The following is a 24,164-nucleotide window of genomic DNA, read 5'->3' as shown; positions in this document are numbered from 1 at the left end:
TTTGTCTTGCATCTGAAGAAGTGAGGTTCTTACCCACGAAAGCTTATGCTCCCAATACTTCTGTTAGTCTTAAAGGTGCCACAGGACCCTCTGTTGCTTTTTACAAACTTTTTAATCTGTTTGACTACACAGAAACGGTTTAATAAAAATTGTAGGGCTGTCAATTAATCGCAGTTAACTCACACGATTAACTCAAAAAAATTAATTGTGATTAATCTCACTTATAACAATAGAATACCAATTGACATTTATTAAATATATTTTTGGATGTTTTTCTACATTTTCAATATTGATTTAAATTACAACACAGAATACAAAGTGCACAGTGCTCACTTTGTATTATGATTTTTAATTACAAATATATGCACTGTAAAAATGATAAACAAAAGAAATAGTATTTTTCAATTCACCTCATACAAGTACTGAAGTGCAATCTCTTTATTGTGAAAGTGTAACTTACACATGCAGATTTTTTTTGGTTACATAACTGCACTCAAAAACAAAACAGTGTAGCCTACAAGTCCACTCAGTACTACTTCTTATTGTGCCAATCGCTAAGACGAACAAGATTGTTTACATTGATGGGAGATACTGCTGATGATGATGATTTACAATGTCAAGTGAGAACAGGCGTTTGCATGGCACATTTGTAGACGGCGTTGCAAGGTATTTACATGCCAGATATGCTAAACATGCTCCTTCATGCTTTGGCCACCATTCCAGAGGACATGCTTCCATGCTGATGATGCTTGTTAAAAAAATACTGTGTCAATTAAATTTGTGACTGTACTTCGGGGGGGGGGGGGGGGGGGGGCGGAAGAATTGTATGTCTCCTGCTCTGTTTTACCCGCATTCTGCCATATATTTCATGTTATAGCAGTCTCGGATGATGACCCAGCACATGTTCGTTTTAAGAACACTTTCACAGCAGATTTGACAAAATGCAAAGAAGGTACCAATGTGAGATTTCTAAAAATAGCTACAGCACTCGACCCAAGGTTTAAGAATCTGAAGTGCCGTCCAAAATCTGAGAGGGACGAGGTGTGGAGCATGCTTTAAGAAGTCTTAAAAGAGCAACACTCTGATGTGGAAACTACAGAACCAAACAACCAAAAGAGAAAATCAACCTTCTGCTGGTGGCATCTGACTCAGATGATGAAAATGAATATGCGTCAGTTCGCACTGCTTTGGATCGTTATCAAGCAGAACCTGTTATCAACATGGAAGTATGTCCTCTGGAATGGTGGTTGAAGCATGAAGGGACATACGAATCTTTAGTGCATCTAGCACGTAAATATCTTGCAACGCCAGCTACAACAGTGCCATGCGAATGCCTGTTCTCACTTTCAGGTGACATTGTAAACAAGAAACAGGAAACATTATCGCCTGCAAATTGTAACCAACCTTGTTTGTTTGAGTGATTGACTGACCAAGCTGTAGGACTGAGTGGACTTGTAGACTCTAAAGTTTTACATTGTTTTGTTTCTGAATGCAGGTTTTTTTTTATATAATTCTACATTTGTAAATTCAGCTTTCATGATAAAGAGATTGCACTACAGTACCTGTATGAGGTGAACTGAAAAATACATTTTTTTTGTTTTTTTACAGTACAAATACTTGTAATCAAAATAAAGATAAAGTGAGCACTGTACATTTTGTATTCTGTGTTGTAATTGAAATTAATATATTTGAAAATGTAGTAAACATTCAAAAATATTTAAAATAAATGGTATTCTATTGTTGTTTAACAGCGTGATTAATCGCGATTCATTTTTTTAATCACTTGACAGCCCTAAAAAATTGATTACTGAAAGCAATAACTTTGAAAAAATATTTTAAAAGTTAAAAAGAATATACCAAGACCATTTTCTGCTAGTGTTGTCACTATACAGCAGAATCTAAGCAGAAAGCAATATGCGATTGAAGATGGTAATCTATGCTACAGCACCATCTGCTGTTTCATCTCAGCTACTTTATAAAGGAACCAAATATAATAACTCCCAATTATCCAAATAGCCTGGGGGACACGGATTTTATCTGGGTAAACTAGAGTGAATAATCAAGAGGGCAGAAGCCATTCAGCTATGGGATAGCCTCCCCAGCAGCCGGAGTCTCCTCCTCCTCCTTGCGGTCCTGGCCAGGGGTCTCTGCTCTGCCCTGCTCCACTCACTCACTCCCCTGACAGCAGTGCTGCAGAGGGCTCCCTGAACTTCTGAAGGGCTGATGACACCCAGTCTCTGGAGGGGCAAAGTGTGGGGATAGCACAGACACTGTGGCTAGGACTCTGCTCTGCCCTGCCAGGATTGCAGCCTTCCCTACACCTTGTGCCTTTAGGGATTGGGTGTCATTGGCACTGCAGCAGCGCAGGGAGCCCTCTGCAGCTCTGATGTTATGGACCTACTCAGTCACTCTCATGATAGCAGGATGCAGAGGGTTCCCTGTGCTGCAGCAAGAGCCATTCAGCAGCAGGGTGGCCTCCTTCATGGCCAGGAGCTCTGCCTCTTCTTCACAGTCTTGTTCAGGGGGGTCTCTGTTCTATCATACAAACCTTCACATTATCTGAATCCCTTCTGTGTGTCCCAGCATGCGATACATGGTGGACAAGAAAGGGATTCAGAAAACACAGAAGTTTGGATAATAGAGTTTTGGATAAATGGGAGTATACTGTATATGTTTACAAGGTCAAAGCAGCCAGAACACAAGAATAAAGTGGAAAAAAAGGTTGATGGAGCTCAGTTATGCCTGGATAATTATTGCCTGCTACATAGCATTTACCTGGAATATATTGTTTTTAATTACACAATATGCTGATACTTAATAGCTATAGGATTATTTGCACAAAGACACCAATTCCATGGCGATAGATCTGCTAGATTCACTAGACTTTGTTGTACTGCTTAAAAGACTGCTTACCATAAAAATCAGTTACAAAAAATTATGAAGTCTGTTACCACTTACGCATTTATGTAAAATATAAGTTGAAATAATTTTAATAACATCCCAGCATTACATACTATAACCCATTCTTTGTAGTAATGTTATTTTTCATCAGATTGATTTGAGCAGCATAACAAAAATACACAATTGGAAGTACCTAGTAAAAAAATAAGAGGATTTTTTTTTTTTTTTTTTTAAGAGTTATGGAGACCATACCTGAACTCTCCTCTAGCAAGAACAAAACAGTGCTGAGTCATGTGTACAACTTAGCCTATAATTAAGGCTAAGATTTTTTCATGGATATTTTTAGTGAAAGTTACGAACAGGTCACGGGCAATAAAGAAACATTCATGGAAGTCCGTGACCTGTCTGTGACTTTTACTAAAAATATCCCTGATAAAATGCGGAGCCCAGCTCCGGGGTCCCCACACCGCCAGCAGAGGTTTGGCAGCTGTGGAGACTGCTCCGAGCTCTGGGGGCCCCCACCGCCTGTGGGGGCTGTGAGCTCCAGGCTCCCCCAGCTTGGAGCTCCAGGGTCCTCCCGCCATGTCTGAATTCACAGAGGTCACTGGAAGTCACGGATTCCATGACTTCCATGAAAAAAAATGGTAGCCTTACCTATAATTTATTTTGAAAATACTAATGGTGACTTTGGTTTAATGATACCTTCCAGACACACAAAATAACGGATGGAGGGATACAAGATGAGTTAATCTGAGAAGCAGATTATTTTTTATAGATGTATTGATACATCCCACAGCAAGGATGGGAAGATTGTTTTATTAATTGTTTTGTTGGGTTGTATGCACAAAGGTGTACTGGGAGCTAAAACAAAAACGTTCAGTCTCATGATATCATCATGCTCTTCTGCCTTGTTTGCTGTTTACATGAGGTTTCAATGTTTTGGAGATTTGTGAATAATTAAAATATACTTAATTAAAACAATATTCAATGAAAGTAAGGAAAATAATATATACATTCACTAGTATTTACACATATTATACTGGCATTAGACACACATGAACAAAAGCCAAAGTGCTCACACAACTGTTAACAGATGGTATATGCTTCAATTAAAAGGCAGTAGTCTAAAAGTACAACACAGTAAGAAGACATAACCGTTTCCAAAATGACAGAACATTACATTACCCAAATTGTAAGCATAGTTTTTAGCTATTTTCTTACTACTGAAATATTCTCTTTAGGAGTCTATTTATTAAAATGTGTTATTTTATTTGAATTTACCTGTCCCTTTGCTATCAGGTAAGCAACAATAGACGTATGCCCGAACTGGGCAGCCAAGTGAATACAGCTGCATCCTTCCCCATCAATTAGTGACGGATCTGCACCATACTTCATCAGTTGTACAACCATGGATAAGTGACCCTGTCTAAACATAACAGAGAACACAAACACACCTGGTTAATTATATATATAAAATTTGGTAACATATTTGGATAGGAAAAATGTTAAATTCAGACATTTTTTAATTAAACAATTATATCATTATATCACTCTGAACTGAAGATTAGGACAACTTTTCCTTTGAAAATGATGATCACTATGCATCTGATTCTGCAAACATGTGAACAACTAAGTATGAGACTAATTAATTTTAAATTTTGTTTTTAAAAAAAGTCTATAAACAGATTAGTTGATTTTTTTTATTTTATTTTTGCAGGGAGGGAATGCAATGTATCCTTCTATTACGGGGAAAACAAGTGCTGCTTTGGGGCCGACACTTTCCCTGCACTGCATTAAAAGCATCCATAAAATCTTTTTAGCATAATAGCCATCAGGATTCTCACCATTTTTGTGATAAGGTGCCAAATATGCACAGTTGTCAGTTATGCACAGCTGCGACACCACAAAATAGGCCCTTCCAGTCAATCAGAATATGGCTTTGGTCAACTGGTGTTCAAAGTGACAGTCAAATATTCTCTGAACCTGACTGAATTTAGAGCAGTAATAATCTGTTTAAGAGTTCATCTTACAATACATATATAGTCAAATATGATGTTTAACCCCAAAGGAATACATTCGTTTTAATATTTAAAACTAAGCGTAACAAATTAGCCTAATGAGTGGATTTTTCACTGTGAAGTATCAACATAATTTAATATTTTAAATGTTCCAAAGCCCAATATTCCAGGCGTCCTCTTTGCAGTACATAATTATGAATATTAGTACATATATACTTCCTTTCCCATTCATTTCTACTCAACTGTATCTGAAGGAGTAACTATTAGAAGATAGTTGTCTGTCCAGTACCGTACACAGGAGTTTATCCACCCCTTTTATTACTAAACCCCACCAGATAATCAAGAGCAAGATTCCCAAAGCAACGGTAAAGAGAGCTGCAAAGCGACCACTGACTCCAATTTTTATACAATATATATCCTCTCTTATCATAATGATCAGTCTCTTCTACATCTGAAACTAGCAAACTGGTCAATAGATGAACTGAATGTCCATGTCCTTAGAGATGAAACCTATAAATGTACTCAGTTACTACCACCAACCCAGTTTTTCAAGTTCATTCGTGCATGGAGGCACAACACATACTCATAATAGAAGCATATCATGGAATTTCATTCAAATAATAAACAACAAATTACTGTCTAATTAAACTGGGAGTAAAGAAAATCCAAGAATTTTCCCCCACCTCGTTGCCCAGTGAAGTGGGGTGGAATTTAAATCTCCTCCCAGCTGATCAACAATAGCACCCTTTGATATGTAGAATCTAAAAACAGAATGAAAAACATACATTTTAATCTAGATTGTTTTGATTACAATCATAAACATGAAAGATAAGTGACAAATATATAATTAAAAAGAGACATAAGATGCAGGTTTAAAAAAAATATTCCCAGCCTTCCTATAACAGATCTCCTCCTTGAAATTGCCGGTCTTGAATTTTTGACACACACAGCTTTTTGCTGGTCTAGTCTTATTTTAACATTACTTTTATTAACAGCAAGATTGCTAATTTAGTTATCACTATATGTGTTAATGTAAAAAGATTTACATTATTGTAAATAGAGGGAAGGTTCTTTACAATTTTTTTTTTAAACTAAGTTATAATTAAAGTAAGTTTGATGGAGTAAAGAGATCTTTGTGTTTGACTATGGAAAACAGACAGGAATACTTGCAGAATTTTAGCGAAGGTAAAACACAGTTTTAGACAATTCAATTTGTAGCATGTGCTATCACTGGAATGTCCCTACTGAAATCATTGTTCCAAGAATGAATGTTTCTGTTATGCTTTTAACCAAGTGTAAAGATTTTACATGCTTCTCAATTACAGTTATTAGACAGGGACAAAAAACATTAGATACTTTAAAAATGACTGGATAGAAATTAATTTTTCTGAAAAACATTTTTAAGCAGACCAACCATCTGTAGGACAAATTGAATTATCCACATTTAATCTGTAGCAATTCATATTTATAACATATGTGCAGTTTTTGTGAGCTAATTCTTTTCCCTACTGAAGTATGCTTTCCCTGAGAGATTAAATTGGTAAAATGAAGATGACAATGTAAGTCATAGCTAACTAACAAAAAAGGCAAACATATTTTTAAAAACAAGTCTTGTCAGAAATTTTAACAATACAGTTTCTTCAGTGCAGGTCAATGGACACCTCTGTAACAGTTAAAGCTGAATCTTACATGCAAAATTTGGTCTCCGATCCAGATTTCAGGCATCTTAAAATTTGGAGGTGTTCAGATCCAAGTTTTTAGTTCAGCCCAGTATAAAGCAAGAAACCATCTGTAAAATTCAGATCTGGACTCCAAAACAAACCTCCCAACCTGGTGGATGCTCAGCTCTGTCATTTTGGTTCATTACCCTCTCAATTTTCAAAAGTTATTTTGCTAGTAAATCATGTATGAAGAAATCATATGATAGGGCTCAAAACACCTAGTTACAAGAACATCTACAATAGAAGAAACATGGAGAAATATTGGGTCTCTTTTTTAAATTCTAGATGCCAACAAAGAGAAGTTATATATCACTAACTGTTTGCCTCTTTCACAGTGAGGCAGGCCTGCATGCAGCCAGTTAGGAGTGACATAACTACAGGGTTTACATTTGCTTTTAAATTTAATAAAGAAAGAGGGGAGCAAGTGCATAGTCAGGAGGGAGGTTTTTTATATATAACTTAGCAGGTGAATTTAGTGCTTACGAAAGTCAGTTAATAACTACACTAGTCAGAACTAGCCATCATGGAGGCATGGTACTGTGCAGAACTTCCTCATTAACTTCAATTCTCACCTACATCACTCCTATACTTTCAGCAAATCCCTGACAAGGGAATGACCACTACTTTTGGACGGCAGAATAGTTCTGTTTCAGTACTCATTCAGCCGTTGGACTCTATTAAGAACAGTGCCAATTGAGAGGGCAGTATTTGTAATACGAGCACATGTCATCCAAGAACTCAATCCTGATCAACCCCTTGGATTTACTGAATGAATAAGAGAATACAAGTAAGATTACTTTTTAACAATGGCTTTCAGATGCTACTGTACCTTTTAAATAAAGTAATATAGATACCAGACCAAAAAAAAAATACATATATTTTGGTAGTTTAAGTTGTTTAAGACTTCTTTGACATTCCAGCCACTGTAGTTGTCAGACAAGCCAGAAGGAGAAGGAAAATAAGAAGGGGTATAAAGAAAGGGAAGAAGAGCAGGAAAAAGACAAAAAATCTCTCTCACAAGAGAGTCCTGATTGCTAGAAGAATCCAGGTGCCTTACATTTTATCAATTCTGTACATAGACGCTCCCTCAAAATGATGGGGAGAGGTAGAATGCCTGCCTGCCTTTTATCTAAAAGAAGATGGACATAGGAGATTAGTTGCCTTTGCCATGGGAGCTGCAATAACACTTGTTTTTCTGTCTTTCAAACCAATGACTAATGTACTTCCATGTCTGTATTTCTCCTTCAGTGGTTCTGCATAACAGAAGGCAAAATGAACTGCAACAGGAAAAAAGAGCCCTTAAAAAGCAAATCATGATGACAACCGTTGCTTGGTGAAGGATCTGGTGGCCAAAGAACCTATAACAACAGATGGGACCAAGAGACTACCTGGAGAACCTCTTTATGCTTCATTTTTGTCTTTTCATATTTGGTTGTGTGTGTGGTTGCACATGCACATTAACAGAGTAGAACTACTTTGAAACCTACACACTGAGTCAGCAACTTCATGTCAAGTGCTCTTGGGATCTTGCCAACCCCCATGTTATACTGATTACCTATCTAGTGTATTCATTTAGCTCATTTTTTTAATGTAATGTAAAAGGAATCATGTACCACTCACACACCTATGACTTTGCAGAGTAACAAACACTAATGATTATTCCTTCAGAGTTTAGAATGTAAAAGTTTTGAGAAGTAATGTGGTTTAAAACATATCCTTGTAGATCTTATACTTAGGATTTTACTTTTCTTCATTCTTCTGGGTTTATAACAAACCCCACCACTCTAAGACTCCAAGGGTTTAAATCAAGATTTAATTTCTATTATCTGAAAGGGGTTATAACATTAGTTACTTGTGTGTCTGTTGCTCTAAAAACCTAAAGGATTTTTTCTTTGGTCATCAGTTCTTGTATTGTATAAGACAAAAAAAACTGAAATAAGGGAATACTAGAGTTCTTTTTTGTATTGGATCAAAGGCACTTATAACCTTAGTTGTCTAGAAAATTCACTGCCTTTTTCCATAAGATTCCCTTTCCTCAGGGAGGGAAAATTGATAAGTCACAAAAAGAACAAGATATTTCAAGGTCACTGGTTGCATGAAACCTGTTCTGCTAGATCATCCAGCAAAAACTAGAAGTGCCAAAGTGAGAATTTTGCAGTAGCATACTTGCATTGCAAATACTGCAGCTGAACAGCTGCTCTGAAAAGCGTTGGCTACTGGGCATTTAACAGGTCTTATTCTTGGGTATTATGGCATCACAGAGATTCTGCAAAATATCTAGATTGGGGTTTCTGGCTTTTATTTTTTTACTAGGGCTGTCAAGCGATTAAAAAATTAATCGAGATTAATCGTGCTGTTAAACAGTAATAGAATACCATTTATTTAAATATTTTTGGATGTTTTCTACATTTTCAAATATATTGATTTCAGTTACAACACAGAATATTTTAGATTAATTTTTGATTACAAATATTTGCACTGTAAAAAAACAAAAGAAATAGTATTTTTCAATTCCCCCATTACAAGTACTGTACTGCAATCTCTTTATCATGAAAGTTGAATTTACAAATGTAGAGTTATGTACAAAAAACTGCATTCAAAAATAAAACAATGTAAAACTTTAGAGCCTACAAGTCCACTCAGTCCTACTTCATGTTCAGCCAATCGTTCAGACAAACAAGTTTGTTTACATTTGCAGGAGATAATACTGCCTGCTTCTTGTTTACAATGTCACCTGAAAGTGAGAACAGGTGTTAGCATGGCACCAGCATCGCAAGATATTTATGTGCCAGATGTGCTAAAGATTCATATGTCCCTTCAGGCTTCAACCGCAATTCCAAAGGACATGCGTCCATGATGATGATGGGCTCTGCTCTATAATGATCCAAAACAGTGCGGACCAATGCATGTTCATTTTCATCATCATGACTCAGATGCCACCAGCAGAAGATTGATTTTCTTTTTTGGTGGTTCAGGTTCTGTAGTTTCCGCTTCGGAGCATGCTCCACACCTCATCCCTCTCAGATTTTGGAAGGCACTTCCGATTCTTAAACCTTGGGTCAAGTGATGTAGCTATCTTTAGAAATCTCACATTGGTACCGTGTTTGCATTTTTTCCAATCTGCAGTGAAAGTGTTCTTAAAATGAACAACATCTGCTGGGTGATCATCCGAGACTGCTATAACATGAAATATATGGCAGAATGTGGATAAAACAGAGCAGGAGGCATACAATTCTCTCCGCCCCCCAAAGAAGTTCAGTCACAAATTTAATTAACGCATTTTTTTTTTTAAATGAGCATCATCAGCATGGAAGCACGTCCTCTGGAATGGTGGCCGAAGCATGAAGGGGCATACAAATGTTTAGCATATCTGGCACGTAAATACTTTGCAATGCTGGCTACAAAAGTGCCATGTGAACGTCTGTTCTCACTTTCAGATGACATTGTAAATAAGGAGGAGGTAGCATCATCTCCTGTAAATGTAAACAAACTTGTTTGTCTTAGTGGTTGGCTGAACAAGAAGTAGGACTGAGTGGACTTGTAAGCGCTAAAGTTTTACATTATTTTGTTTTTGAGTACAGTTATGTAAAAAAATCTACATTTTTAAGTTGCACTTTCACAACAAAGAGACTGCACTACAGTACTTGTATGAGGTGAACTGAAAAATAATATTCCTTTTGTTCACCATTTTTACAGTGCAAATATTTATAATAAAAATAATATAAAGTGAGCACTGTACACTTTGTATTCTGTGTTGTAATTGAAGTCAACATATTTGAAACTGTAGAAAAACATTCAAAAATATTGAATAAATTTTAATTGAAATTCTATTGTTTAACAGTATGATTAATCACGATTCATTTTTTTGAGTTAATCGCACGAGTTAACTGCGATTAATTGATAGCCCTATTTTTTACCCTTAAAATTGAGAATGAGTGGCCTTAAAAAGGAACTATGAAGTCTATTTAGCATTATAGACAAACATAAAAATTGCTTAAAGACATCACTGATGTTTAGCTATATATTAATACATACTTCACCAGATCTATTCTGTTGTTGATTGCAGCCCAGTGGAGAAGTGTAACGTTTTCTTTGTCTGGCTGCCGTACGTCATAACCTGCTTCCACCAACTCTCTACATCGTTCATATATTCCATACCTTGAAGAAGAAAAAAAATTCCAACTTATTATCGTATGCAAAAAAAAAACATGTAGGAAACAATCAGGTACTTAGATACCACAGAGATGAGCACAATATAAGAACCTATGCAAAAGACTGTAGCAATTACAAAGATTGTTCTCACCTGCTGGAGATAAGAACCAAAAAGTGAGTAAGAAACAGCAAACTTCTTATGCAGAGGGATTACCATGACAAAGTTTTCTTTTTTCCACCTGCTGCTAATAGGAGAAGCATGAAGACAGGAAACTCGTGCACAAATAGGACAAGACAATCAGTCAACTGCATAAGGAGTTCTTGAAAGACTATATTCCATCTGTGAAAGAAACCAAGATTTTGCTCCTCTGCCATAGAATTTCATTTGTGAACTAATTAACCAATCTAGGTCAACCTGAGACTACTGTTTTCCACCAAGAAGTGCTCTCTTCCCAGTTCCCTGGAAAAATCCAGACAATATAATCTCAATTTATGGAAGACTCACAATCAGAAGCACTGAAAACAGTGACCCCCTGTGCAACCACATGCAAAACCAACTGTTCTTCATGGACAGTCAACACTACCTGGGACCAAAGTTGACCAACATCAACACTTCCTTTCAGGAAGAAAACTTACTAATGTTAAGAAGCATGTAGCTGCTTGGGCAGAATTCAAAAAAGTACTACTAGCCACTCATAACCCAGCTAGCTACTACCCTGTCTCCATTCTCCTTTTCATGGGCAAAATTACAGGGAAAATTATGACAATACCTATACTCTATTAATGTGACCCGTTCTCTCAGTTCCTTCACCACTCAGAGTTTCAAGAGGAGTTTCTGAGATGCAAGTATGGGGTCGTGGGATCCACATGCACAAAACATCTCAAAGAACACCACATACTATAAGGTAAGTAACTGTTTCTTTTTCTTCAAGTTCCTGTGCACGTGGCTCCCTCTTATGGTGATTAACTAGCAGTTTGGTGAGTTAAGCAGTGAGCGATAGGAGCACATCTGAACATGGACAGCAGAACTGGTCTTCCAAGCTCAGCATCCACTCCAGATGCTGTTACTAGAGAGTAATGGTTGGTAAACATGCATACTGAGGACCATGTCACTGCTCTACAAATTTCAATGACAGGAACTCTGCCGAGGTAGATTGGGTCCTGGCAGAAAAAGCAGTTACTCGACTTGGTAGCTGTAACTTATTGATGACATATGAAATCTTGATACAGTTCACATCTATTTGGTTAATAGCTAAGATGAGTTTGATCTACATTTTGATGCTGTAAAGCAGTGGTTTTCAAACTGTGGGTTGCGAACTAGTACTGGGCTGCAGAATGTAAAGCTGCATTGCGGCAGCTCTGATCAGCACCACCGACCGAGCAGTTAAAAGTCCCGTCGGTGGTGCTCCCTACCTGTTCCCACACCATGCTGCACCCCGGAAGCAGCCAGAAGCAAGTCCGGCTCCTAGGCGGGGTGGGCTCCGTGCATTGCCTCCACCCTGAGCACCGGCTCCACACTCCCATTGGCCGGTTCAAGGCCAATGGAAGCTGGGGAGACGGGGGGGAGGTGCCTGCGGGGGAGAGCTGTGCGGAGCTGCTTGAGCGCCTCCGCCTAGGAGCCGGACCTGCTGCTGGCTGCTTCCGGGGTGCCGCGCATTCTGTGGTGCTAGGACAGGCGGAAAGCCTGCCTTTGCACCCCGGCTGCACCGCTGACTGGGAGCCGCCAGAGTTAAGCCCATGCCCCAACCGTGCACCCCTATCCCAGCCATGAGCCCCCCCCAACCTGGAGCCCCCTCCTGCACCACAAACCCCTCATTCCCAGCCCCACCCCAGAGCCCTGACCCCCTCCCACACCCCAACTCCGTGCCCCAGCCCTGAGCCCCCTCAAACCCAGAGCCCCCTCTTGCACTCCAAACCCCTCATTCCCAGTCCCACCCCAGAGCCCTGACCCCCTCCCACACCCCAACCCCCTTCCCCAGCCCTGAGCCCCCTCCCACACCCTGAACCTCTCATTTCTGGCCCCATGCCGCAGCCCTCACCCCTGCACCCCAACCCTCTGCCCCAGCCCTGAGCCCCTCCCACACCCCAAACCCCTCATCCGCAGCTCCGTTGCGTCATGGGCATCAACAATTTTCTTCAACCAGGTCACCAGAAAAAAGTTTGAAAACCAGTGCTGTAAAGAGTTTAAGAGATTTTCTGAATGATCTCATTCTAAGATAGTACAATAGGGATCTAAAGAAATATTTTGACAGCTGTATAAGAAAACACAAAGAATCTTGAATAAGAGGATGAAAGGCTGAGATCTCAACTAGGTGAACTTTGATGAAGTTAAGCAAAAGTCCTGACTTTAAGCAATAGAAGATATACCATTAATCCTGGACTAGATGCTCAAAGGGGATCAGATTATTTTGACTATATCCTTAGGGGAAAATGTTTTTATTTAGCTGTGTATGTTTTCCTAGTCAAAGGTTTTCTAACCTAGTAGCCTCAAACAAACTCTTATCCATGTCTGATGGTGTGACTGAAGCAACAAGATCAGATGGGAAAGATTCTGAAATCTCTCCATAGGCAAGCCCTCAATGTGACACTTCTCAGGGCACCCAGTGTTGTGTTAAGTCTTTTGTTACTACCTGCCTCCAGTGCGAGGGAGTCTTGCCTGTGCTAGCTGAGTGTTAGCTCCATAAGGCAACCAGCCTGTCAGATACTCAAGCATTCCTCTTTGGGCTACACAAGCCCTTTCTTTGCCTTTCAGGTTGACAACAGATGCTCCTGAGACCCTTCTAAGTATCCTCCTGTGGAATCCAGCCCCTGATCACAGGATACCCACAGAAATTCCAGATCCTCTGGTCCCAAAGGAACATAGCTTACCAGTTTTACCGTAGAACACCACTCCTGTATTACACACAACAATTGAATTCAATTACAAAAAGAAATTCATTTAAGAAAGAATAGAGATTAGAATAAAAACCAATGTAAGAGATGGGAACAAATGGTTACATATCAAACAAAATCATAACACATTCTAAACTTAACTAATAAGTTACCCATCTATCTAAAGAAGTTTATCTCACACAAAGTTCTTTCCAGCGTTTTCAGCCAAGCCTGGCTGAGATCCCTTTTTCATGAAGCAAACCCACTGTCAGTTTAACTTCCTAAATGAAGGATGTCAGGGTGTCTTTCTGCTCCCCCAAATATACCAGAACAGACCTTTGGTGTTGACCTCAAAATAATGCCACCTACAAACTGTTTTCCTCTTCCAAGTGATTCCTTTCTGAAGTCTCCCACATCTCTTCATTAGCATTTTACTTAAAATGCTAACAGACTGCTATTGTATGACATACAATACACAATGGTCCACCATGGAGAGAAGCATCTCCCACCCACATCTGGAGGAGTTTGTCTCATGACATGCTAACTTTGAGTGACCTGCTTTTAACTACAGACCTAGAGAACATTTTTTTTAGTATATATACATACAACTCCTCACATATTTTCTGATCACACATCTCACAACGATAAGGACCACCAGTGTGGCACTACCCCTTTGGTGAACCAATGGGGTCGTCGTACCCCTATATATCCCTGTGCCCTTGCCAGCATCAAGGTCCTTGGGTCATACTCGGTGTTTTGGAGTATAGGATAGCACCTATAAACTTTATGATTTGGGATGGAATCAACTGAGATTTCTTTAGGTTGATTTTTAGTCTTAAATCTGAAAAAAGGCACAGAATCAATCTTATTGAGTTGGAGACCTGCTGGACTGATTTGCCTCAGATTAATCAATTGTCAAGATATGGCCCACAAATACCCTGATGATGTAAATGAGCGATTACTACTTATAGGCACTTTGTAAAAACTCAAGGTGCAGTCAAGTGACCAAACAAGAAAACCTTGAACTGATAATGGTCCTTCAGTACAGCAAAGCAGAGAACCTTTCAGTATGACAGGTGTATCGCCACATGAAAATAAGCATCTTGCAAGTTGAGGGTACTAAACAAGTCCACAAGATCTAAGGAGGGTATGATAGATGCCAGAGTCACCATGCAAAGCTTTGGATTGGACATATAACTGTTGAGGAGCCTGAGATCTAGTAAAGGTTGCCACCCTCCCTTTTTCTTTGGTATCATAAAGAAAGCAGACTAAAATCCTTTTCCTCCAAAGGCAAGTGGTACCAGCTCTATGGCACCCAGCTCCAATAGAGATTATATCTCCTGGTGCATGAAACTTATGTGACATTGATCCCTAAAGAGAGATGGGGAGGGTATCAGGTGTATGGTATAGAATTGTAGGGCATAACCTTATTTAATGACCTGCAAGATCTAACAGTCTGATGTTATTGTGGCCCAGGTATCCCTGAAAAAAGAAAGGTGGGAACCAAAAGGGGGAGGGGAGATACAGATCCACACACTGGTTCAGTATTTTCCTTATTACTGTGGTGGGTCAGCATCTGACTGGGGTCTCAGATTTTTCAATTAAAAAGAGCCTCAGTCCATGTTCTCTGGACCTCTGTGTGCGCTTCTTAAAAGCGCTTCAGATGGCGCACACTGAGATTCCCTTGAACAAAAAAGGCAATGGTTGTGTTCATCCATGAGCAGAATGACTTTCCTGCAGGAAGGCAAGAACTTGAAGCCTGATGAGCGGGGCCCCAGCATCAAATCTGAAATTGACAAGCACAGGATTTGAAGCCTGCAAACAGGGCTCAGTCTGAAACTGACAAGGTAACTGACTAGCCTCACTGACCACTATAAACTAGCTGTCTTAAAAAAAAAAAAAAAAAAATAGTAGCTAATGACAAGGTAACTAATAACTAAATTAAAAGATTAATAACTTGCAACAGTAATTAACTAACTAAAAAAAGGACACAAAGTCTTCCCACTTACTGTTGAAAGGCAGTTAGAAGGAACCAAGGGTGAACAGGTTGCACTGCCCCCTTTACGCCTGGGCATATCAGCATGAAAAGTGCATACACAACACCTACTGGACACTGCTATTTGAATTTCCAAACCTCTGTGCCAGGCGAACTGACACACTAAATGGGAGCCACAGGCACAGGAAGAAGAAACTATGGTTATGAAGCCTTGGTGGCTTCTTGAGAGATCTTTATTTTTACTGAGCAGTGATTATCCTGCTACCAGCCATTGCTACAACCACCTTCCCAAGAAGGTCAGGGTATATAATTAAAACAGCAAGAAATGAAGGTTATTCACCTATAACTGGAGTTCAAGGTGTACTCTTCATATTCCCACTCATGGATGTGTTGATGGTACAGCTCTCACATTGGAATCTTTTGATAGAAGATCCTGTTGCAGTGTTCCTGCAACCACTCTTGCCCTCTCCCCTCACTGTTCATTAATGTTCTGAGTGTGAGTAACCTTTGTTTCTTGTCCGAACGTCCTCTGCACATCTCCCACTCATGGGATAGTTTGACAAGCAGTACACCTCTTTGGAGAAGGTGGAACATGGAGTCTTAATTAAAGAAAGATTGAAGTACTGCTCTGCCAAACTGAGCATCCAATTTGAACACTCAGGGCTTCTCTATATGGAAACTAAGCACGCAGGAAACTAGGGTGTAAATCTACAACACCCTAGATTGCCATCTACTAACTGGCCAGGTGGACCCTGCTACTGCACATGAAACTTCCTTAGTGTGTTTTGATGTTTTGTTGTTCTACAGTACATTACAGAACTTTTAGCATATGGTAGCAGGGTCCATATGGTCAGTTAGTGTGCTGTATATTTACACCCTGATTTTCCATGCACTAAGCTTCATGTGTAGACAAACCCTAAGTTCAAATAGCAGCGTTATATAAATGTATGTCTGGAGCTCCATGTTACAGAAATCGGGAGAGTGGTAAGTGTAATGCATTGAGGTCGCCTTGACCCTAGTAGAATGGGACCAAAATCCTTCTGGGATAGGAATAGATGTCAATATATAAGCCTCTTGTTTACATAACCATTTTGATAATGTTTGAAAAGAGATTTTTGACCTTTTTTATAATCAGCATAAAATATGAAAAGATGGAGACTTTCTGAATTGTTTAGTCCCATTCAAACAACAAAATAAAGCCCTTTTTGCATTTAAAATATCTAACCTATTTTCACAGGCATTTCTATGCAGTCCTATGGGAGGGGAGAGGGAGGGAGCAATACCGGCAGATTAGTTGACTGATTCATGGGAAACTTACTCAATATTTTAGGTAGGAACCTGGGACGGGGACATAGGACAACCTTATCTTTATGGAATACAGTAAATGGCAGGCCAGCCATAAGGGTTTTCAGTGCAGCCCCTCTAAAACAGGAAGTGTAATTCTGTTTTTCTATGGCGAACCAAGGACATCAAAGATGCAGCGAGAGACATCTCCTCTACTATTACCAAGGGAATTTTCAGAGTAGTCAACTATTTCATGAAATACTGCATCCTCTAACAAAGACACAATTCCCACATTTTTATCCAGAGACTTCTGGTCCTCCAGTTCAGAATCTGTTTCTTGATGTTCTTCGAGCACCCCAGGTTCATCCTCTTCTGAGAGCATGTCTGATGCAATAATTGGGAATTGCAGACAGATCCATGACCTTTGGATCCAATTAATGAAATCTTCCCAAAGCTCTCAAAAGAGAAAAATTCCTTCTGTAATGGGTATGCTGTCATTCTTGGTAACGCCTGGGAGAGGGCCAATAGGGCCATCCAACTCATGGGGGGTGCCAATCCAGCCAACCATCCATTCCTATTCAATCTCACATTATCTGCTACGGCATGCATCTTTTCCACGTTTGTTCAGCAATATATCGTCCCCTAAGAAATGGACAATGTGGCAATTGAGTGGGTTAATCTCTGATTCCAAGTCTGACTGCAGATCCAATTTCTGATCCAAGCACAATGGAAAAGGAGAGATTAGAAGTAGTAGCATTTTACTGGAAGAACGCAGGGGAGCATTAGGTGGCAGGAAGGGTGGTGAGAGACAATAGCTCCTCTATCCTGGGCTTCTCTGGAGCAGAAGTAGTAGTACGTGGATCCGAAGAAGCTCCTCTATCTCTTATGTCTTTATCAGTCCCCTCTAGATCCAAGATAAGACAGGGCTAAGGATTTGTACAGTGGATTTGATCTACCACTGTTATGGGAGATTGTTGAGCAGCCTTGAATTGAGTCTGATCTGTGGGACCACAGTATTAACTGCCTGCTGCACTAGATGTTCAGGATCCTTCTTTCTCAATTTAGGATCCAATGATCTGGGATTAAAAGACACTGGATCCACCAATTTCCCCAAGTATCTTTTGGATCATTCTTACACACTGAGTCTTTCCCCTGAACTCGAGTTCCTGGATTTGAGGGAGGTTGCTCCTACAAAATGGCTCTGCTTACAGAGGCCGTCACCAATGGAGTCTCTCTGCTTTTCAATTTCAGGCACAAAGATTTGAGATCCTTTTTAGATACCACAGGGTTCTTGGAGCTTAGAACCAAAGAAAGTTCGCCCTTCTTGAAGCCAGGACTCTTGACTTTCAGACCCAGCATCTGATCCCACAGCAGAACTGAAGCTCCACTTAACAACTAACTAGAAAACTTTTTAAGAAACAAAAACGCAATACTAAAACTCTAAATAACTAACTATTTACACTATAATCTAATCTATATGATAAAAGCATCACAAGGCACTGTTCAAGATAAGGATCTTGGCCACTGGCCCCGAGTGGTTCCCGATCCACCAGCTGCAGTGGTTGGAAGAACTACAGTAGCCACAGCACCATGCCCCCTTTTATAGCCTCACCCTTTGTGACATTACCCAGGGTAAAATCTGGACCGATAACAACTGTGTCCTCTCAGTTCTCCAACCTGGGATGCCTTTTACACTGCTTTGCTGTTAGAGCAACCACTCCTGGCCGGCTCACACACAGCCTCCAGCATGTCAATTACTCCCAGTTATACCCCAAGAGTGCTACAGCCACCCACCCTTGATTTACACTGCAGAACAACACCAGCAAATCCCCGGTCTCAGACTTCCTCCCAGAAGTGTGTCTTGTATTGCTCAGCTCTCTCCTGGACAATACAAGCTCATAATAAGTCCATCATTTTATTCATTAAAAATTATATGCATAAATTTTGTTACCCCAAATGGAGCTTCCCAAATACTTCAATCCAAACACACTGGTCTAAATAAAACAATAATACAAGTTTATTCACTTAAAATATATCTTTTGTAGTTATTACAAGTAATGAAGCATAAAAGTCAGAATTGGTTACAAGAAAATAAAAGTAAATTTAAACTAATGCCTAACATAACAAGCTAGTGTGAATTCAAAACAAATATCTCTCTCTGCACTTTTTAGCAGTCTTACTGGCTGAATCTTTCAATCAGGATCCCTCCCCCAGTCCAAAGCTATTTCCTTTATTCTTCAGGTGTTGTGGATGCCATGGGTAGAGAGACAGGAGGAACCAATTGGGGAGTCTCCTCTCTGCTCTTTATAGCGGTCTCTTCTTTGAGAATCATCTCCAACTGAGGTACAGGAGACGGAAAGTCTGTGTGGATGGGAACCCCCAGCTGTTTCTTTGTCAAGATATTAACCACATCGTCTTTCCTGCCAAAGAATAGCTGACAGTTCATTTGATTTTGCTGACACCTGACTGAGGCACTGGCTAGCGTTTTGTCTCTGGGGAACTGGTTTGTGGCTGCTCCCCCAGACTTGGAACACGTCTAGCAATGCCATACAGACGAATATTACAACTTTACATGCAATGTTGCCACATATTTTACCAGGACAATAACGATCAGGCTTCAAGTTCTTGCCTTCCTGCAGGAAAGTCATTCTACTCATGGATGGACACAACCATTGCCTTTTTTGTTCAAGGGAATCTCAGAGCGTGCCATCTGAGGCGCCTTTAAGAAGCGGGCTGGGGCCGGGCTGCTCTGCTTCTGCCGCTGCCGGTGAGTTCGGGGAGGTTGGGGAAAGGACGCCCCCTGTACTCACCTGCGATGGGAAGCGGAGTACCGCGGCCCCAGCCCGCTCCACTTTCCTTGCCCAGGCCCCAGCTGTGTTGCTGGGGGTGGGGGGGGGGAGGTCCCGCACTCACTGCCGGCGGCAGAAGCGGAGCAGCCCGGCCCCAGCCCGCTCCACTCCGCCAGCTCCCAGCCACAGGTAAGTACGGGGGGCGTCCTTTCCCCAACCTCCCCGTACTCACCGGCAGCGGGAAGCGGAGCGCCACAGCTGGGAGCTGACGCACTGATCCACCGGAGCGCTGTCCAAAGCCCCCACATTGCAAATTTCCTGTGTTTACTAGAACAGGGGTGATATGGAGGTAAGGAACAGGGCGGGGGGAGGGATTTGTAGCAGAGGCGCCTCTCAGTCCCATAATTTCCCTCCAATGTGTGCAAGGATCTGGGGGCCCTTGCCTCACTGGTTATCTGAGTCCCTCTCTCAGCCAGCCATGTGGGAGATGGGGATCCTTTCGGGGGGGGGGGGGGGGGGGGGGGGGGGGGGGGCTGAGCCCCTTTCCTTCCCTGCCAGTACATGCACTGGGATTGGATGCCCCTGTCCCTCTGGGAGGGATCTGAGCTCCTCTCCCTGTCTGCCGGTGTGCACAGGGATCAGGGGAGTCCTGCCAATATAAAGGGTCTGAGCCCCTTTCTCTCTGCCCCTGTGCATCTGAGGGACTGTGTACCTCTGGTGGGGTCTGATCTCCTCTCACTGACCTCCCATGTAAGCGGGCACTGGGGGAAGCCCCCTGCCCTACTGACACAACCATATCTTATTCCTGCACAATAACCAATAGTAGCCAAAGTTTATTAAAAAGAAGTTTCCCCCAGAAAATATAAAAAAACTTTCCCTCTTTACATTAAGAAAAATAGGCAAACTCAACCTCTGCATCTACCTCCAAAAAGTCAGCGTTCACATAGAATTAAATATTGGCTGGCTACAGTTCACTAAAGAAATTACACAGGCTACATCCACCCTACAGCAGCACAGGTGTGCTGCTATAGAGCATGTGGTAGAGATGCTCGAAGCTGACGGGAGAACTCTCTCTCCTGTCAGCTTAATAACTCCTGCCTCCGCGAGAGGCAGTAGCTATGTTGGCCAGAGAAGCTCTCCCACTGACATAGTGCTGTCTAACTGGCGTTTAGGTCGGTACAACTTATGTCGCTCAGGGGTGTGAGCAACCTAAATTATATCGAAGCAACCTATAGTGTAGACAAGGTCTCAGGCACACGCAAGTGTAAAAGAATAACGTTTCAATTAAATTACCCTGTCAACTTAAGTACAAGTGAGATTATCTTCACTGGGTTGCAGAAAAGATGTTGCATTGTTGTCACATAGAGATAAACAAAAATAACCACAGCAGTTCAGCAAGCCAAACAAAAATAAGAATCGCTGCTCCAAAGGCTCAGTGTACTGTCATATTTTCTCTCATATCACTCACAAACACAACTCTATATTGTACTGCATGCACTTGGATATTATGATTATGAAAGTCATATAAGCACCCAAACTGCAGGAGAAACAACCAGCCTCCCTCTCCACTTGCTGCGTTGTGTATTAATATAAAATAAGAAATTGCTTCATATGAGAGATAATCTGAGAGTTTTATGTAATTTAGCACCTCATATAAAAATACTTACCCCCGTGATTCATTAGTACAGTCACAATGATTAATTGCTACTATACTACTTGGCAACCAATTTACAGTTTTATGGCTATGTTGAAATTGTAGATTTAAAGGTGATCAGGGGAATCCTACTTATGCATTCTGTGCTCCAATGGTCTAAACACCTAAAATCACATAAGAATTTTGTAACTGTGTATGATCCACCCCATCTAGTAATTTATTTGTATTTTAAAACATAAGGAACACCATAAACAAAAAGAAAAACTAATTTCAAAAAGCATTTAATCTCTTCATCATCCACCCGAGCAATAATCTAAATCTCAACACTCTGCATAAATACTTCTGTATATTTTCAAACAGTGGGCATACATTCCCTCAAAAGCATTTTTTTAATTCAATTTTCGAATCGTGTAATATAATCCATCAGCCCAGGATTGCGGTTTCTGAGGATACAAAAAATAAATTATTCATTCAAAGTTTACGCAACTAAAACAAAGAGATTTTCATTTTACTGTCATTCCACTAATGGAGATATTGACAAATTTAAAACTGCAAAAAAATACACTTACTGTGTAGCTTTGACAATGTCCCATGTGCCGTAATCATCAATGTGGCTTTTCCGTCCAAGAGAATCACTGTATCCATGGTTATAATGGCTTTGGGGCTTGATTTCCTACAAAATGGAAAGCTGCTATTAGGGCATAAGATTTAGATTTACTGCTAGAATTCTTAAAATATTTGTAACTGAACAGCATTTATTTTGAAATACTTCCATATGAATACAAAAATACTATACCCAGTTGAACACAGAATAAAATCTTTTCTATTAATATTATCACTTGGTCTCCTTAGCAACACAGTCAATAGAATTTCACCCAGAAATTTCTGCATCAAGCCCAATAACCTTGCCTTGAACCAGAGCATATCTTTTAAGAGATAAATATCAGGAGAACTGGAGTGAAAACACAAAACAAATAAGTTCCTGATCCCACTTCCATGAAAATGTACCCATGTGTCCCACCACAGGATCAGAATACCTGCAGCAAAGTTTGCTGCTCTGCCTTGGTGGAAATGAGTCCCACCTGAGGTCACAGCCACCTGTTTTACTCAACTACACCTCTACCCCGATATAATGCGACCTGATATAACACGAATTTGGATAGAACGCGGTAAAGCAGCGCTCCGGGGGAGGGGGGCGGAGGGGGCTGCGCATTCCGGCGGATCAAAGCAAGTTCGATATAATGCGGTTTCACCTATAATGCGGTAAGATTTTTTGGCTCCCAAGGACAGCGTTATATCGGGGTAGAGGTGTATCTGGGATTCCCATGAGGCAAGACTCAGAAATCAAACATCGCAGAACATGAGTCAATTCACCCTGCAGGCAGAAATTTTCCAGTTTTGGTCTCTTTCTGGAGGTGAAGGATTTGGAAAGTCTGAGCAAAAACTTTTGATCTCAACATGATGGAAAACTTATTTTTTCCACATAAAAAATTATTGAAAGGGTTTTTTGGGGTTTTTTGTTTTTTTTAAACAGCTCTAGCACTGGAACGACTGGAGTTACGAAAATGAAATTTTACTTCGGGATTTTCAAAAGTAAAGAGAAATACTTTTGAGTGAATTATTTAGTTACAAGCCTCTGGAAAAAAATGCACTTTGCACATATATGGTACAAGTCATACTACTTTTACCATATATGTTCATGAATATTCAGAGAGGATGAATATACAGAACTCCTTAACTTCATCGATTATTCCAAAACTGCCAGGGCAATTCCCAAAAATTTTATGGTAATGCCAGACAGTGTTCCAATCTAGCAGGTTACCAATGAAGTTGAAAACAAAAATCAGTATCATCTTGCTCCAGCTCTGAGCTAGGGTTGCCAACTTTCTAATCGCACAAAACCGAACACCCTTGCCCCCCCCCCCACTCCCTCCGTCACTCACTTTCCCACACCCTAACTCACTTTCACTGGGTTAGATATCACTTTCCACAGCACTTTAGTTTTCCATGGTAGCCTTTCCTTCAAATAATGACTAAGCCAACTTTGCCCATTGTATAAAACCTGTCAGGATGATGGGCCTAAACTCACTATAATCATAAATAATCATTTAAACAACATGAATATTATTTTTTTAAGTGGTACATGTTTGCTGAAGTTTTAAAGAAAGTCAAATCATTGGACTTATGGAAGCCTGAAACAGAGTTGAAGTTCTAAATCAGCTTTTAGCAGTCAGTAGCGTCTTCTGCAGGTCTAGAAAGAATATTTTCTTCATTTCAGGTTATTCAATGAGTTCAGTTTAATGACTAGTTCAAAGCTGAGAAACTGCCCGGAAGTTGAAAAAGCAGGAAAGCTTGTTTTCCTCTTCCAGTCTATGAATAAAAACTAGGTGTGAGAGGATGACAGCTACTATAGTGCCAAAATCTTGAAGGTCAGCGTGACCAGAAACAGTTTAATACACTAACTTCAGCTTTAACAAATCAGTTTTAAATGCAAAATATGTTTTGATAAACTCACTTTTTCTTATCTATCCAGCGCATTTAAAGAAGTTTTATTTAATTAGTAAAATTTTAAAATGCTGTTTTTATGCATTTTAATTGAATTCCAATTTCCATCCAAATGCAGCTTGACAATTTCATGAGTAATTCATCACCATCTAGTAAAGGTTAGTAAATGTAACATAAGAAAAAGTTAAAAATCTAAATATATGTTTACCTATATAATAGCTTGAGAGTGTGTGTGTGTGTGTGTGTGTGTGTGTGTGTGTGTGTGTGTGTGTG

At 40.2% G+C, this 24,164-nt stretch overlaps 1 protein-coding gene across 1 annotated transcript in view; it reads right to left on the bottom strand.

The window, feature by feature from the left end:
• ZDHHC17 (zinc finger DHHC-type containing 17) overlaps nucleotides 1-24,164 on the bottom strand; it is a 127,260-nt gene that overhangs the window by 84,717 nt on the left and 18,379 nt on the right. Inside the window, exons 2-4 of the mRNA XM_026648817.1 lie at nucleotides 21,956-22,059; nucleotides 10,676-10,798; nucleotides 4,183-4,327 (exon numbers count right to left, since the gene is read on the bottom strand). Of these exons, the coding sequence (XP_026504602.1) occupies nucleotides 4,183-4,327; nucleotides 10,676-10,798; nucleotides 21,956-22,059 (372 nt within the window). The remainder of the gene's footprint in view (nucleotides 1-4,182; nucleotides 4,328-10,675; nucleotides 10,799-21,955; nucleotides 22,060-24,164) is intronic.

Source organism: Terrapene carolina, unplaced genomic scaffold, assembly GCF_002925995.2.
Source record: "Terrapene carolina triunguis isolate 2854851 unplaced genomic scaffold, T_m_triunguis-2.0 Scaffold68, whole genome shotgun sequence".
NCBI classification, from domain to species: domain Eukaryota; kingdom Metazoa; phylum Chordata; order Testudines; family Emydidae; genus Terrapene; species Terrapene triunguis.
This window is presented reverse-complemented; position numbering and strand designations above follow the sequence as displayed.